The sequence below is a fragment of the Urocitellus parryii genome, chromosome 1 (genome assembly GCF_045843805.1).
Source record: "Urocitellus parryii isolate mUroPar1 chromosome 1, mUroPar1.hap1, whole genome shotgun sequence".
Classification (NCBI taxonomy): domain Eukaryota; kingdom Metazoa; phylum Chordata; class Mammalia; order Rodentia; family Sciuridae; genus Urocitellus; species Urocitellus parryii.
In genome coordinates this window covers 9,008,080-9,026,214 of record NC_135531.1, presented here as the reverse complement: position 1 = coordinate 9,026,214, position 18,135 = coordinate 9,008,080, and the positions used below count along the sequence as shown (strand labels likewise).

Here is an 18,135-nt window from a genome sequence, read left to right as displayed (position 1 = left end):
TTTTAGAAACACGAGCCAAGAGTAGGACAAATTTAGTCACTTCTTTGAAGATTTACGATATAGAGTTTCCGAGCGGTGGGTCCCAACGAGAAACTCATTTACTTAAATCATTTTCTGAGTCCCCCCCCCCCGACTGGGAGGACATGGTAGGATCCACTTCCTCTCTCTGCATCCCGCAGGAAGTCTCGCGATGGAGGGAGGAGGTGAGGCCGGAGCGGCGCGGTACTTCCTTTCTGGTGTGGGACTGGCTGCTCTGTGGAGCTCGAGGGCAGCAAAAGTCGGGTGCCCTGTTCTGTCCCCGTGCTGGGGTCGTGGGCCCCAGTGGTCGGCCGGCGCTGTGTGCCGGGGGCTGTTGCGAGCGCCGTGGGGCACGTGCCTCAGCCCTCAGCGCGGTCACCCTGCCGCTTACGAGCCGCGTCTTTGCACTGCCCGTTTGGTGCCTTTGTACCTCAGTTTCCCTGTCTGCGAAAATGGCTGTAATGTCAGTCATATCTACCTTTCATAGGGCTGCTGTAGGGGTACAAGGAGAAGTGTCTAGTCCTTTGCACGCGGTGTTTAAGTGTTTGCTAAATAAATACACATTTTGCACATATAATCTAGTAACCCGCACAAAGTTAGAAGCTAGTTAAGAGGCAAAGTTAAACAGCCTGTTGCTCAGGATCCTGCTGCCTCAGAAATATATTTCTTGTTAATCTTAAATAGATGGTACCTTATCCCTAAATCGCAACCTATAGGTAGATTTATTTGTTGTGGGTTTCCAGTTTTCTTCACCCCATCTACTATAGGACAAGGGTTTGCTCCTGTTAATTACTACCAATTTTTATTAGGTCTTGAACGTTGAAATAAATGCATATATTATAACATTTGGAATGGTTGGTGGTCCATTAACCTCTTTTAATGCTTGGCCCACCTTTTGTCTAGACTTAGGGTGATACATCAAGGGCATTTTAGATTTTGTAGTAGGGTCTCATTTCTGCCGAGTTGGTGCTTCCTTGTTCACACTGGTGAAGCCTGCAATTCATTTTGCTCATTAGATAGTTGTGAAGAATGGAAAATGTCTAATAGCATCCTTTGTGTAATTTATTTCCTGTTGAAACACAGGCATTTTTGGAGGATTTTTCCTAATCAATAGCTGATACGCAGCAAAAAGGACACAAGTGACATTGGACCAAGACAAGAAAAGCCTCTAAAGGAACATAAGCCTTATAAGTATAAGACTAGTGTGCATATGTGGTTACACAATGAGCAGCCCTAAGTCTTGTGACCTTCAAATACAAACCCTGTTTCAAACATGTGGCTGGTCACAATTCCAAACAAGCAGGATCTTCCTGGCCTTTTTCCTTGAACTTTTTGTACATCTTGGTCCCTGTCTCTGTCATTAGTTACGGAATCTGTCCTTGAAAATTGTGTTTTTCAACCAGTATCAGAAGTCACTGAGTAGACAGGTCCTGGAGACAGAACAGAAGTTAACCTTGTGCAGTCTTCTATTTTTAAGAAAGTTTTCTTAAGTCCTCACCACAGCTCTTCTTTAATACCATGGCTTGATGTTTCAAAACAGCATATCTGACAGAAGTCTCTTGGAATTTACATTTTAGTAAATAGTCCTGTGAATCTGAACATGGTCCATTAAAAAGGATTAAAAATCCATTAAAACCCAAATATTGTAGTGGCTTTGCTCAAAAAACTTCAATCTAGTCCACATGTAATAAAATAAACATATCCTTGTATTCAAACACCTGCTTTCCTATTAATCTTCCACTCTGCTCAGCCAGGACTTCCCCACCTTCCACACGCCTTGGTTCCAAGGTATGTTTCATTTGCCCACCAGCTCAAATTCTGTTTCTCTGCCAATACCTTACTGGTCTCATAATTGGGATCAGTCTTCCCTCCTGCTACCCTGTATTTCCACAGCATTTCCTGCATATTACAGTGTTTTTCACCACCTCACCTGTCTACCTCAACACTAATACTCACAGGCCACTGGGAGGTCCCGAAGACCAGGAGCTCTTTATTGTATCTTTTGCTGGTTGCATGGAAAGGTTTATGTTTATACAGGTTAAGTAGAATTTTGATTGACTGACTTGTGTGTGTTTACTACAGATGGGTAAACAAAATGTGGTATAGTCATGTGGTTGAATATTAGCCATAAAAAGGAATGACGTACTGATACAAGAGCCAGCATGGGTGAATCTTGAGGACATTATGCTAAGTGAAAGTAGTCACTGAAGACACTGTATGATTTGATTCCACTCCACTAAGTTCATAATAGGGGACTCTAGAGACAGAAATGGATTAATGGTAGCTTAGGGCAGGATGGGAGGTGGGTGGTGGGGGTGGATGGTAGCTGCAGGATAAGAGACTTTTTGTAATAAGAAAATATTAAAAAATTGGTGGTGGTTGCACATTATCAATGAATATACAAAATAGAATATGAAATTGTAATGTTAAGTGGGCAAATTCTATGTATATGTCAGTAAAGCTATTAAGAAATTGAGCTCCCTTCCCCAAGTTATAGTCTTGAGAATAAAAATAGCAGTTTAACAGTCATTACTCAGTCTCTCAGGCCTGTGCTAAGTCTTCGTCTGTATTATTTATTTAGCTGTTCCACTAACCCTATGGGGATGGTATTATTAAGTCTTTTCTTTCTCAATTTTGAATTGGGGTAAAAGAATAACAGTTATTTCTCAATTTTACTGGCAAGCAAACCATGCTGTAGTAGCAGTTTACCTTATGTTACCCTACTTAAGTTCTGAAACTCTAGATTGTGTGACTCAAATCCTCTGAGCCACTGTACTATACAGTTGGAGTGCCCATAGCATGACTCTATAAAGGGCAGGACAAACATACCTTGACCTCTCTAGGTAAAAAAATGCACAAGTATAGTGGGTCAGTTCTTCCATTCAATGCCACAATTTATCTGAAATCATTTAAAGAATTTGCTTTCTATCAAACACTGTCACCTTCTCAAGCTTAATTTTATTTTACCTCTATCACTAGTGCTAGTAGGAGACTTGTTTTTTTCCCTTGAGTTAGTTTTTCACTATGAAACCAGTTTTGAAACTCCCTCCCCCTCAGGGGGCCTCGGAAGTCAAGAAGAATAAAGCCATGCTGAGCTAGGAATCCTGGTGGTTGGCCAACTTCCCTGAAGTGGAACCCACTGCTGTGTATGCCAACATTTGGGGTCAGAATACATCTTCCCAGTTCATGGTGACATGGTGTCGTGATGCAGCGGATAGAATAATGGTTCCTCCAATAATGTCCACACTGTAATCACTTTAACCTGGGCAGATGTAATAAAGGATCTCTAGATGGAGATTATCCTGAGTTGTCTAGGTGGGCCCAGTGTTTTCACTGGGATCCCTGTAAAGAAAGAGGGAGACAGGAAGGTGAGATAAGAAGATTCCAAGATGGAAACAGATTGGAGTGATGTGGGGTCAAGAGCCAAGGAATATGGGAAGCCTCTGGAAGCTGGAAAACCCGAGGGAACCCATCCTACCCTTCAGGCTCCAGGAGGAACACAGCCCTGTTGTCCCCTTATAGACATCTGAGCTCCAGCACTGCATGGGAATGAATGTGTGCTGTTTCAAGCCACTAAGTGTGTGGTGATTTCTTAGGGCAGTTATCAAACTAAGCAGTGGGCCTTTTGACTGGCTTACTGATAATGAAGCTATGAACAGTCACATCTGTAAATGGCAAGAATCTGATGTTCCCCCTCTTGCCTTTTCCTGTTTCCTCTGGATTTTTGTGTTTTAGGCCATAGCTATGAGCAACGTGGGGAGCTACTTGAGGGCAGAGATGGTCTGGTTCGCCGTGGGCTTTGGTGTCTCCAGCAGGGTGGTGATTGGTGATGCAGTGAGCTGCTGTCTGTGTGCCCAGCCCTGTCCTGTGTGCTTTACCTGCCTCCATTCATTTTATCCTTGCAGTCACCTAGGGCCCCCACCCTACAGTGGAGGAAACAGAGGTTCAGCAATGAGAAAGGAGGGATTCAGGGTCGAAGAAAATTGACAGCTGGTGTCACAGGGTCAGTGGGCTCCAGAGGAGACACACTCCTCCCTCCTGTGCTGTGCTCCTCATTTACCATTTTTAAAACCATATCACTTTTACATCCTGTTAAGAGCATTAAAGGACAAAACTTGAGGATGTTTAAAGTGACACTCATCTCTGTGATCAGTGATTGGAGGGTGTTTGTTTTACTCTGATAATATTGAAATGACTCTTATTTTGTTCTTTTTGGATCTGCTTTTTAAAAAATTTATTACTATACTTACGAGTTTGGTAAAATCTGATATTTGTCTCTTCTGTTACTTCAAAATTGCATTTGTGAAATGTATTATAGATGCCTGGCCAATTGTCCTTCTTGAATTAGGTAGTATTTAGACATTTTCATGTGTATTTGTTTATGAGGCTTTCTTTGTTCAGAACATAAAAAGCATGTACTAATGGATATTGAAATGGATATTTAATTAATAAATTACTATACAAAGTTTGAATACACTGTTTTCTCAGGTGACTCCTAGACATCAGTAAACCAATATGTTGAGAAGAAAAGATTTTAGTCCTCCATTTCTATTGGATAATTTTCTCTAAATCACTTAAATTTTGTCAATGAAATCTAGAACTCATTGTGGAGTCTTAACCTTGTAATTTAGATTATGTTCAGACAAATTGTCCTTTCTTAAAAAGCATTACTTTATTTGTCAATAAGAATTACAGGCCAGGCACAGTGGCACACACCTGTAATCTCAGTGACTCTGGAGGCCGAAGCAGGAGGATCCCTAGTTCAAGGCAAATTAGCAAGACCCTGTCTCAAAATAAAGAATAAAAAGAGTTAGGGATGTAGCTTAGTAAATCTTGGTTCAATTCCTGATACTAAAAAAAAAAAAAAAATCAGAAAACAGTATAGTCCTGGATTTCAGATTTGGTTTTTTGCTTTCTCTCTGTAGGTACACTTCCAGAAGCACTGAAAGAAGAAAGGAAGTTGGGACACATTCTGCCCACAAGTTCAGAAGCCAGCAGTGTGAAGAGAAGCCCGTGGGGGTTCCTCCTTACTGGGATTGTAGGTGGAGCACTGGTGGCTGTGTATGCTGTGGCTACACCGTTTATCACACCAGCCCTGCGGAAAATTTGTTTACCTTTTGTGCCTGCAACTTCAAAGCAGATTGAAAATGTCGTGAAGATGTTGAGATGCAGAAGAGGACCCCTGGTAGACATTGGTAGTGGTGATGGACGCATTGTGAGTTATGCCACAGTATTTTAAGTTTGGAATGAGGATAGTTAAAATTTCTCTTTATGTTTCTTGTGAGGCCTATGCAAAGACTTACCAGATCTGTCAGGTTGAGAGAGTAGTTGTTTCATTTTTTGTTTGTTTGACTAAACTGTTAGACCACTAGCATGTGTTTGAAATTTTTCTCAGATTTATTTTTTTCTTAAAGGAGGAAGAACTCTGTAACCATGCCAGGTAGAAAAGAACAATTTATCAAATTGTTAGAATTCTTTGGCCAGTAAAGGTGGCATAATTAGATGAAACATGTTTGATCATCGAGTTTCACAATTCATACTTATTTGCTGCTCAGATGTTTGCTTATGTGTTTCTCAGCATTTATTCATATTTAAATCTGAGTTCCTATGGGGTAACATGGAGTTAAAATAAGGAGGAGTCAATGAGAATCTCATTTAGCTAAAGATCAGGTTTTATCAACTTCAGCTCAACTTGACCCCAGTGGAACTTGTAAGTAAAGACAGGGCCACTGACTGGCAAATGAGCCTTCAGTGTGCAAGATGGCACTGTCCTTAGGCTTCATCCTGATGATGCACTGGAGAGAAAGACTGAACCAGAGAGGTGTGCTAGAAGCAGGTAGTGTGGAGACCAGCAGGGCTACACACATCTCACCAGCCCAGTAGACCCAAATCCTGTTGTTCTGTGATCATGACCTGGGAGTATTGGGAAGGCTTTAAGAAATCACTCTTGTTTTTTATTTTTTAAATTAAAAAATTAGAAATTGTGATAAAATACGTTTACCGTCTTAAGCATTGAAAAACGTATACCCAGTGGCACAAGAGCATTCTCCTTGTTCAGCCATTACCATGCCCCTCTGCAGCACTCTTCGTCTCACAGAACTGAACCTCTGCATATTAAACACTAGTTCCCTATTCACTTCCTTCAACTTCTGGCAACCACTAGTGTTTAAGAAATTGGGAGATGTGTATTAATTAGGAGGAAATGTTTGTGTCCATATTGAATCCTTCACATATGTGAAGGGCACCTTTCTGGTTTCTAAGAAAGTGGTTGCCTTGTGGCACTGTAGTTACTTGGGAAGTTCCCTTATGAGACAGCTTGGTAAGGGTGCTCCCTTGAAGAGTGGGGTCAAGGCATATTGGGTAGAGAGATCCCAGGACCTCCACCATACTTACCGCCTTTGGGAAACCAGTAGGATTCCATAGTTGACTTTTTATTTAAACTCACTCATTTCCCCTGTTTTTATTATTTGTTTTTTATTTTTTGGTACCAGGGATTGAACTTAGGGATGCTTAACCACTGAGCCACATCCCCAGTCCTTTTTAAAATTTTTTATTTTGAGACAGAGTCTTGTTAAGTTTCTTAGGGCCTCACTAAATTTCTGAGGCTGGCATTGAACTTGCAATCTTCTTGCCTCAGCCTCCCAAGATTACAGGTGTGTGTCACAGCACCTTTTTCCCCTGGTTTTAATTAAATTGTATGATCGTTAAATACGAGGAAAATGTGTAACTGATTGCAGATTCTTCACCAGCAGGTCATTTTATTGTTATTACTTGTTCACGAAACTATCCTCCCAGGCTTGTTCACTTAACGCTGCTGTGTAGCCCGCTGATGGAATGAAAGAGGTGGTAGGTTCTCAGCAGCTGCTTCTTAGGGTTGGTTAGACCAGACTTAATTACACAGTTTTCTGAAGCAAACCTCAGTGTCTGTTCTGATATTAAAATATTTGATGAAAGCCAGAAAACTTGAGTTCACTGGGTTGGCCATCACCAAATCCACAGGTTTCATAACTCTGGAGACACATTTTTACATGGTGTTTTTATTAAGAAGAAAGCTTTTTGATGGAGTGTTTTAGAATTTTAAGTCTTAAGTAGAAAGTATTTATAATTTGACCACATGTCATAGCTTTTTCTTCTGTTTAGTAAATCTCGGCCTCTTTCCAGGTGATAGCAGCTGCGAAGGAAGGATTTTCAGCTGTTGGTTATGAACTGAATCCATGGCTGGTTTGGTACTCCAGATACCGTGCTTGGCAAGAAGGTGTGCACGGCTCTGCCAGATTTTATATTTCAGATTTATGGAAGGTATGTAAAGTGGTGGAGGATAGTTCTAGAAAAATCCAACCAAAAGCTTTTGTATTGTAATTACCATGACTAACAACTGGAAAACGTCTTAAAAGAAAAAAATAGTTAAAATCCAATGAATATTTTGGCATAATTAGATGTATTTTAAACAAATTTTACAAGTAGAACAGAAACTTTAAGTTTATAATATGATAGGTCATGTGAATTTCAAGAATTTATTGACTAAATTAAAATGTTCTCTTTTGTTTGTTATGGAATAATGAGATTTTTTCATCTTGTGGAAATCCTATAAATTGTCTTGATAAATGTCTGTCTCATGCACGTGTGTGTGTGTGTGTGTGTGTGTGTGTGTGTGTGTGTGTGTTGTGTGCGCGCGTGTGTGTACATGTGTACTTAGGCCATGAGGAGAACAGAGACTCCACTAACCATACTGTCAGGGTTACTTCTTGTCCTCATAAAGTGTGAGGCACTTCCAAATTTATTTTTACTCTAGAAAGAGCCCTGTAATTTTCCTGTAAGAGTGCTCCATAAAATGCCTTAAATAAGAGTTTCCCATTGTAATATCTTCATCAGTAGCTTATAAAAATCCACTAGAGTTTTGCTGGCATTGTTTTTCACGCCATATATAACTAAACATTCCCTCCATAGAGTAAATAAGGTTTTTATTGAGCAATAGAATGTTGACTGGCAAAGCACTCCCTCACATCCCCCAGTTTTCAGCTGTTGAGAAGCCATCGTACTGAACTTTCTCCATAGTATTTTAGAGAGGTGGAGGGGTTAGAATTCTGATGATGGCTCAGCATAAACTCTCTGGCTCTGAAATCCCTCGAGTTCTGCTGAGCTGGTTGGTGTCTGATAGAGTGGAGTGGGAATGTGTGGCCCAGGTGCCAGGCTTGACCACCCTGGGAGTCCCTGGCCTTAGAGTCCCTGGGCGTGCCCTGCATGGAGTTCCTGAGGATGCCATAGTTATGGGGGAGCATTTGGAGAACTCAGGAGTTGGACTGGCATGAATGGAAGTGGGAGCATGGTGCTCACTGTGCGTACTTAGTGGGCCACTCTTCAGGAGCTTGTGAAAGCCCATGGCTTGGCAAATTGCTACTCCCTTCTATGCAACAAGCAAGCTTAATGTCTGACTTTTCAGAATTAATCTACCCGTTGTTTCCTGTTTCACTTAGGTCACCTTTTCACCGTACTCAAACGTTGTTATTTTCGGTGTGCCTCAGATGGTGAGTATACCCCGCCATGGTCAGTGTAACCCCTCTCCCCTGTCTGTCTTGGGTGGAGGATGCTACAGGCCTTTCTAGAGTCAGCATGTGGCCACTCACCCATGTGCAGATTGGTGGCCTCCAGGGACTTCTAGGGCACATTGAATTTCAGTTCATCGGTTTAATAGAATAGTTCAGGGCCCTTATATTTAACCATAAAAGATTTAGTCATATTTTTAAACCTCTGTTTGAGATAAAAATCTCAGTGATCTACCAGGGTCTTAAAATTCCAGTCTGAAAACTTCCTTATGAGGTCCCAGTGTGGAATGCAGTTCACGATTTTCATGGCTGCTCACTTTAGACCAAGCCGAAGTCAGTTGAGGAAGTTAATGGGATGTTCTCTTTGAGTTGATCATTCTTCCCATTTTTCAGGAAGATAATTTTCAGGGTGGATGAGCATTGACTAGTTTCAATTTACCTCAATTGACTGATTTGCTGAAGAACTGAGTATTGAACTTTGATTTTGTGCTTTCAAAAGTGAAAATACCATAGAATTCTCCTGAAAATGTCCTCTTCAGCCCTGGAGAAGATGGTCAGGCTGGGATGCTTCTGCTGTAATTGCTGGTTTACAGACCAGAGAAAGAAATCCCTTTTTACTTTTCAAAGTCTATAATTGTAGCCATAATAATCTGGGTGGAATTGGATGTTTGCAGAAATGGCACTATATAACTGATACCACTTGTAATTAAAAAAAGGGAAATTTGCTTTTTTGTCATTTTATTCAGATTTATATAAAATAAGATGTTTTAGTGCTTGAGAAATTTATTCTTACGATTAGAACCTTCAGTGTAACATCATGCTCTTTAATTTTTAAAGACAATTTAGAAATGTTTTTGTCACGTATCCTTGAAAGGACTGCATTTTATATGTTTGTGATTTTCATTAGACCTAAAATTGACACTGAATTTGGGATTCTGCACTTCTATTCTGAAAGTGAAGCCAGGTAGCAGGACAGATTCCTGACTATTTAAAAAAACTATTTGGGGTCATATTTGATGAAGAGTTTTGATTGTGTTTCACTCCTTATTATGATGTTTGGGCTTTCCTTCTTTAATGGAATAATTAGCATTTTGGAGATATGTAACTTTAAGTTGAATTCCACACTTTGTAAAAATAGAAAGTTAATATTTGCTGGGCATTCCATGCTGTCCAGAGAGGTGGGATGATGCGCTGAGCTGTGGGTTACAAGGCCATGCAGCCTTGACCCAGTGGAGGGCAGCAGTGGCCTTTGGTAAGGCCACTGTCATGTGTGACCTGTGCAGCCGCTCCTGGGGTTTCCTATCATGTTTGATTATAAACAGTGTTTGGAGCTCTTCACTCAAAGGCAGTAAGAGCCTTATTACTTCAATAAGTGCTTTTGTAATTATTGCCCCATCTTCAGTACATAGGAAATGTTAACCAGGAGCCTGTGGTGTTCCACTCTTCCTGAAACCTTCCCTGTGGTAAGAGGATTCAGCTTTCCTGCATTTCCCATGTGAGTGTGTTGATTGGGGTGCAGCGTGTGCTGGTGGCTTCTGTTGGCCCAGAAGGTTGATTTTCACATGTGGGACCCTCACCTTTTCAGCCTGCACCAACCCTGCCTAGGTGGAGGAGTTGGGGGAAGGGGAATGTCTGACTGGGAAGCTGGAGGCCAGGTTGGCTCTTGGCCTGACTAGGAGTCCTTCTGTTAAAAGGCATTCCCATTTTCTGAGCACTGGTATTATTCCAGTCATGGTCAGATGATGGCTCAGCCAAACCAGCACACCATGAAACATTTCCTGTGGCAGCTGATGCACAGGTATTAACGGGAGAGCGAGGGCAATCCTTGGAGAGGTACAGAGGGAGGAAACCTGGTTGTATAGATCCTTGACCCTGCTCCTGATGCGCGACTGATTATGCTTAACATCAGGCCGTTGTGGCATTTCCCCACAAGTGTGTTTCTCACTTGATAGGATGAGGATTCTCATTCCGATCTGCTGACTCAGTCTAGGTTTGCAGAGATCACATGAAACACCAGCGTATGCACCAAGTGTGTCTTTTCAAAACCCAGAACAGATCAGCCACATCCTTCTGTAATTCCGAATTCTTGCTGCTTTTCAAGATAAGGCCTGGATGCTGTGCGTGTCCCTTAGGTTGGCCTGGAGTGGCCCCTGCTCACCTCCAGCCTGGCTTGCACCATGCTTCCCATAGCTCTCTGTTCAGCCCCTATCCTTTCAGCCTCTGGACTTCACTGGGCTTCTCTTGCCAGATCCTGGGGCCATCCCTTTCCACTTATATGTTTTCCACCCTGGCCCCAGTGAGCACCTCCTGGCCACTCATGGGCCAGTTGTCCTTTCCTCTGTAAAGCTGTCCTGATCACCTGAGGTGAGCTGTAGCACTCTGTCTTCCATTCTGTAGCACTTGTTCCCCTGTCCTCAGAGGAGGCATCCTGCACCTCCTTGTCTGTTGGCTCTACATGTTTGTGTGTATACGCTGTATAGTGACCTCAGGGGTGTGGCTCAGCTGTCCTCGATACATGCCTCCAGCTCATCATCTCTTGGCAGAGCAATTGTCAATAAATACTTGTTGAGTGAATGAATATGGTGTAAACATACCCATTATCTATACTTTCCCCAGAAAGCTACTAACTGTGAACTTCAGAGAACCACTCATTTGTTTTGTTATGAATTGATTCTGATAAAGAAGAGCGGCTCATGACTGAATGCCTATCCTTCTACTCTCTGTTCATCAGTTATGGCCACTTTGTACCTAGCTCTGTTCTGATCCCTTGGAGTATCTAGTGAACAACAGAGAGCACCCCTGCCCTGAGGTTCTATGCTGGTGGGGAGCATAGGTATTAAATGAGACACATACATAAAATACATCGTTCCTAAAGGGAATAAGTGCTGTGCAGTAACTGAAATTAAAGGAGGGGTGGTGTACACTTGTACACAGTGGAAGCTGGCCTCTAGGTCATGAGCTCTTGAAGGTGTCCATGGGTTCAGGTGTGGACCAGGGTGGGTTGGGTGGTGAGAAGTGGCTGGAAGCAGTGTGTGAGGCTTGAATGTGCAGAAGGTGCTGAAGCCAGGAAGGCTAAAGTGACCTGGAGGAGCCGACCGTGGCCTGAGCCCTGCACTCCAACATCTGAGGTCTGGGATACGAGGGCCACCAGCCAAGGACCCCCCAGGGAGCCTGGTGGCAGAGGCGCTCCCCACCCTAGTGGGCAAGGGGAGTGTGTCTCCAGAGAGCAGGGATAGGTCCAGCACATCTGTGCTGCTGCTGGACATGGCTGATCTGTCTCATGCTTTTGAGCTAGTTCAACTTGTGTTTAAAGTTTTAAAGGTGTAATTAGAATAAGATGAGTTTGTGTCACTTTGAAACCTGTAATTGTATGAGTAATTGTGGATTCCATTCTACAGGCAGGACACATCACTGCTTCTCTTTGTGTTTGATATCAAGAGCCAGATTCATTGCATATTTATGTGTAATTTAGTCAGTTAATTTCTTATGATTGAAATAGCTCCTTTCATTTTTAGGTTTATCTTGACTTAGCAGATGACAATCATTTGAAAATAAAAGAAACTATAAAAGAGAAATGAATAATAGTAATATGAATAAGTTTGCAATTATCCTTTTGATGAGCAAAATTACCATAAGAAACCTCTGATATTTTGGAAAAACACACATTGTCTCATTCTTTGCTTACTTAATTTTCCCTTCAAGAAATGAAACTTTTTAAAAAAACAAAACAAAACAAAACCCTTACTGGCTCTTAAGAACAGAAACCTCCCATCCCTAATGGGACTTATCCTTTATTATCTTGGAATTGGTTCTAATGACAAGTTAGGATTTGGCTTACTCCAGCCATAAGTCCTGTGCAGGAGTTATTCCAAGTCACTTTTATAAGATGTAGATCAGCAATAAAACCTTCAGGGAAGCACTATTGATTTGTTCTTCTTGCTATAGTTGGTTACTTTTAAAGGAAGCAGTTGTTGCTCAGATCTTGGTTTCCAAGTATCATTTTTCACTAAGAGGAACTGGGAATCTTTGAGAAATGGCTGATCTGGGGCTGGAAAAGAGAAGATACAAAAGCTTGGAACATTTTGTTGAGCCAGAATATAAGGAAGTACTCAGAATATTTAATGGGAGCTTGTCCAAGAGACAGAGAGAACAGCTGTGGGAGGCTTCCAGTGATCAAATTAGGACAATTTGAGCATTAGAATAAACAAGGACAGTGATGTATTATAACTCAATGAATGGGATGAGATCATAGGTGTTCATAGTTACTGATAATTGTAGACAGGGAGAAGGGGAAATCTGGAAAATTCTTAAAGTAGAAAGCTGATTCTACATTTAGAAAAAAATGACAGAATTAGCAAGTTGCTACTTTGCAACACTTGTGAAAATGGAACCTAGTGAGGTCAGAATCATCAACAAGTGCTACTTCGCGAGGGTAGAGGTTGTTTGATGAGCAACAGTTTGTTTGGATCATCTCACAGCGTCTCCCCCCTCAATACTACTCACTCGTCGTAAAAGGGAAAATGGTAACTATACTGTGGAGATCCCAGATTTCATCCTAATCCAGTGATTAACATTACCCTCAAGAGCATCTGGGGAGTCCTGATGAGTTCACATCCCTGTAGCTGGGGCATTGGGAACAAACTTGAGCAGCCCGAGGTGAGGACCATTTGATTTATTGTCATCAAAGACAGAGATAGGAACGAGTCCAGATTAAAAGAGATCAAACAAACATTAGAGCTAAATACAAAATGTGTCTGGTCTGAAGTCTGCCTTGGGGGAAATGTGATATAGGACACTACTGGGACAATGACAAATTTGGAGTATTATTGGAACTATTGTGGGAATATGATGTTAAGGTTTCTGAATCCCGTGGCTGCTGTGAGTGTATAAGATGATAAACTTTCTTAGAAAATACACACTGAAGTGTTAAGGAGGAAAAGGGTGTGCTATATGCAGCTTCTTCTCAAATGATTTAGGAAGAATGTCATAGAGGAAGAGAGCAAACATGATGAAGCCCACGTGACAGAATGTTCAAACTGGTGCCTGGGGAGGAATACAGGACTTCCTTGTTCTGTTCTTGCAAAATTTCTTTCTTTCCTCCCTTCCTTTCCCTCCTTCCTTTATCCCTCCCTTCCTCCCTTCCTTCTACTGGGGATTGATCCCACGGACACTTAACCACTGAGCCACATCTCCAGCTCTTTTTAATATTTTGTTTAGAGGTAAGGTCTTGCTAAGTTGGTCAAAGCCTCGCTAGCTTGCTGAGGCTGGCTTTGAACTCGAAATCCTCCTGTCCCAGCCTCCCAAGCTGCTGGGATTATAGGCGTGTGCCACTATGCCCAGTGCAAATTTTCTGTAAATTTAAAATTATCTTAAAATGACAAGCTAAATGAAGAAAGTAGGAAAAAAATTGTTTTTAGGACATGAGGTATTACTATATTTTTAGGACCTACAGATAAATTTCTAAGCAGCTTTTTTTTTTGTTAATATAGTTAAAATGTTGATACTTTTAGCAAATAATAAAACCCTTTTTTATTGGGGAAAAGTCTAAATAGGTAAATAATTTGAAGCTGTTGCTGGTTTTGATTATTGCCACAACATAATTTTAGATAGAAACTGGAAATCTATGACATATGTCTGCCAAAAATGGATATTTTATAATTGATACTAGAAGATATTCTTTTAAGTGTGGTTAATGTGTCTTCTGTATTAATGGATTGTTTGATGATGTGTTTATACCTGAAGTGACCTTTTTTCACAGGTGTTTTCAGGGCTTCTTGAATAAAAAAGGGTGTTCTGGAATCACTTCTTTTGCCTACCTGCTTACTGAAATAATGGCTGTTATTCTTCACAGATGCCGCAGTTGGAGAAGAAACTTGAACTTGAACTTGAGGATGATGCAAGAGTCATTGCTTGCCGATTCCCTTTTCCACACTGGATCCCAGACCATGTTACCGGAGAGGGGATAGACACTGTGTGGGTTTATGATGTGAGCACTTTTAGAGGAAGAGAAAAGAGGCCCTGAAAACACAATGTGTTTGAGAATCGATGAGAATCGATGCCTCTCTGGTTGTTCAAGTAGGAGACTTCTGAGAGTGCTTTTTTAAAGCGTTGGTTGTCTTTGATTCTATAGAGACCTACAGCAGTATCTTTAGCAACAGAGCATATTGTTCTTTGGTATGGAATGAGAAATTCGTATTATTTTCCTTAGCTTTTACATAAAACAAATAGAAGTTAAGAAAAACAGGTAGACTTAAAATCCACTTTTAATGGAATATTCTAAAAAATGTACTTACTGCCTTTTTGTGTACTTGGATGCATGAAAATATTAATAAGCAATGGTCATGTTTGTTGGTAGGAAAAATGTTAACAGCTTTTTACATTATAAACTATATGGTTTACTGCTTTAGATCAGGAGAAACAATTCTTAAAGAGTATTAACAAATGTTTGCAAGTTTCCTGTAGCTTAATTCATTCTTAAGCTTTTTCTCTTTTTTGTTCTTTATGGCAAAATTTATTTTCTAAAGTTTCAGAGAAGCTTTTAGATTTTATAACATTTTTTAGGAATAATTTGGCTATTGGATTATTAGGCTAGTGGATTGCTACATTTCATTGAATCTATAATGTGTGCATGTGTGTGTGAATGGGTGTATATATATGTATGTACACATTTTAACATTTCTGGAATTGACATATTTTCCAATTGAAAGTGTTCCATAGCTTTAATTGGCTATACATTAACTTCAAGTTAATGTATAGCCAATTAAAGTTATACATTAACTTCAACTGATAGCATTTTAGATTTGATCAACTATGACATTCAGAGAGGATTCATGATGCACTGTAGTAACTGGTAATGACTTAGTAGTAAAATAACTAATTGTGAGTACTGGTGTGGCCTGACCTGGGTGCAGAGCTCTGCTTTGTCAGGAGGCCATGGACAGTGACTTGCTGCCTCTGAGCCTTCACTTACTGTGCTCCTGTGGCATTGGGATAACAACACACTGAACAGGGACTGGGGACCGATTTGTAAAGCTCACAGCACATAGTTTTGGTTTGCAAATGGTATGTATTATCTTAGGCACTAAGGAAAAGCTTATTCATGGAAGTTGCAGATAGTTTCTGCTAGTTGCTTCTTTATTTTATGAGATCAGCCATTTATTTAATATTTCTCATTTATGAGAAAAGACTTGACTGATTTAGATAAAAGACAAGTTAAAGAAAACCTTTGAATCTGAGTAGACAACCTTCATATATCTGAAAAATGAATATTGAATGGTGGCTTGAATAATCTGTGCTTATCACAGAAAAGAATTAAACTCCCAGTCACACATCATAACAAAAATGCTAAACTATCTTAATGGAGATTTGATAAAAAAGATGGTTGCATCTTTAACTCAACTGATAAAAATAGAAGCATTTGATAATTTTCATTTAAATGAGAGCTGTCTGGGGACACATTCATGTAGTCATTTGTTCATTCCACATATTTGAACTGAGCATCTACTGTGATAATCCTGCAATTCCATGGAGATTAGATGGGCTGGACCTGGGCCTCATGGACTTCCTCTTCTGTAAGCGGGGAACAGACAAGTAAGCAAGCAAGCAAATGTAGTGTGTGTAAAATTCTCTGAAATAAAGAAGCTGTGAAGGTATTGAGAGTTCTGTGTGTGTTTGGGATGAGGGGTAGGAGTGGTGGACATCTGTTGACTGCTGCATTCACCCCCTTCCCCAAACCCTGGGTCCTATGAGAAGGAATTCTCCCTGAGGTATGTAGCTTTGGTGGGAGGGTAGTTCTTGGTGTCTGGCTCTCATTTTCACCTTCCACTCTAGCCAGTCCTATAATTTTTCTGGGTATACTTGGAGAAGGACCCGTGAAGTCACGGTGGGCAAAGGCAGGATTTTGAACAGCTTTGGGAGTATTCAGCACTCCTCTGATGTACTCCTGGTGGATTTCTAGAAGTGCCTGACTCTTACAATTTGCAGTTTCTGGAGTCTCTCCTTTAGCTATCCACAAATGTTCCTGTAATCTCAGAGTAAAATGGACCATTTCATAGAAGTGTTATAATTCTGTAAGATCTTGCTTTTTTAAAATTAAAAAAATTTTAAATTGTGGCTTGTTAAGTAAATGGTACAATAACAATTTTTCTATAGAGGTTATTGTGCCTTCTCTAGATGATCTGAATTTTTGTCCGTTACTAGAATAAGGACACTGATTATATTTGCTCATGACACAAGACTGGGAATGAGAGCTGCTATGTTGGCTGTCAAAAGTAGGATTCATAAGTGCCTGTATGTGCTGAAACCAGGGGCCAGTGCTAACATGATAAAATTTAAAGTTATGGAAGAAATAATGTGGATAGCACAATGATACGAGTACTAGCCCAGCATGCATGAATGTATGAGGCCCTGGGTTTGATCTCCAACAGTGCTAAATAAATAAATAAAATAGGAATACAGTGTGGGGGTGATTCTCCTCAACAGGCCCCTTGGTGAACAGACTGGTCATTTCCAGTGACACATCTGAATAAATCTTTCTCCTGCAGCATGATGCCCAGGACATGACCTCTGTGTTCTCCAAGTGTGGCAGGTGGACCTCCTCAGACTCTGAGGTCCTGGCATTCAGAATTCCTCAAATGTTCAGCTCCACCAAGTACAGGTAAAACCAAGTAAAGAAATGAGACCCTCTTCCACATTCCCTGTTTTTCCACCATTGCTGGGAGATGATGTGCCCTGTGGCAAGTCATACCAGACAGAATAGAGGAAATGCAAGATTCCTGACATTTAAACCACATGTATGCCACAGTACCTTTCCTGATGGCCGGAGGTACAAAGACCTGGCTGTGAAGGAAGGAGCGTTCTGAGGGCTGGAAGTCCTCTCAGCTGTGCTCTGACATATTCTTAGCCTCGCCCTGGCTGAGCACATTCCAGGAAAGGCCTCTGTCGTTGCAGAGTACACAACTGGAGTCTACTTAAAGTACCTCTCCAAGGATGGTACCCTTCCTGGCTTTGCACACGCCCTATAAGGCAGGAATAGCTGGAGCCTTTGCTGCCATTCTGTAACCATGAGGGGGAATGTGGAGATGAAAGGCAAGGCCACTGAGGAAGATTTGGTCCTGGTGATGCTGCTGAACCGGTGAATTGACCCTGAGCCTTCTACCTCAAGGCATCATCTTAGGTGAAGCCATTGGTCCTGGCCTTCATGGGACCCTTAGGGGAATGAAGGCAATAGATCACCTTGGGTCTGTGCTGCCTGGCTGTATTAGGGTTCTCTAGGGGAATAGAATCAACAGGAAGTCGAATTATGAAAAGGGGATTTATTAGGTTGGCTAGAAGCTGGACAGTCCATAATGGCCATCTGCAGGCTGGAGAGCTGGCAGAACCAGTAGCTGTGCAGTCCGAGAGGCTGAAGCCCCAGAACGAGGGATCAACAGTTATACCCCAGTCTGAGACTGAAGGCTTCTGGAAACTCTCTGGAAAATCATTGGCAGAGTCTGCTTTGGAAGAGTGAAGAAGCGAGAGTCTGATATCCTCAGATGATTGATTGCAGCAGCAATCAGGAGCCCATTCAAGAAGA

At 41.3% G+C, this 18,135-nt stretch overlaps 1 protein-coding gene across 2 annotated transcripts; it reads left to right on the top strand.

Annotated features, from left to right (window-relative positions):
- Positions 1 to 182: 182 nt before the first annotated feature.
- On the top strand, positions 183 to 16,201 carry Atpsckmt (ATP synthase c subunit lysine N-methyltransferase). Of its 2 annotated transcripts, none has more exons than XM_077795388.1 (5): positions 183 to 203; positions 4,944 to 5,233; positions 7,180 to 7,317; positions 8,493 to 8,543; positions 14,413 to 16,201. In XM_077795388.1, the coding sequence occupies exons 1-5, from the start codon at positions 191 to 193 to the stop codon at positions 14,581 to 14,583; spliced, it is 663 nt and encodes a 220-aa protein (XP_077651514.1). In that variant the 5' UTR covers positions 183 to 190; the 3' UTR covers positions 14,584 to 16,201. The 2 variants fall into 2 exon arrangements, with proteins under 2 accessions (XP_077651514.1, XP_077651518.1); XM_077795392.1 differs by having other exon boundaries at positions 7,180 to 7,273; positions 14,413 to 14,529.
- The last annotated feature ends 1,934 nt before the right edge of the window (positions 16,202 to 18,135 follow it).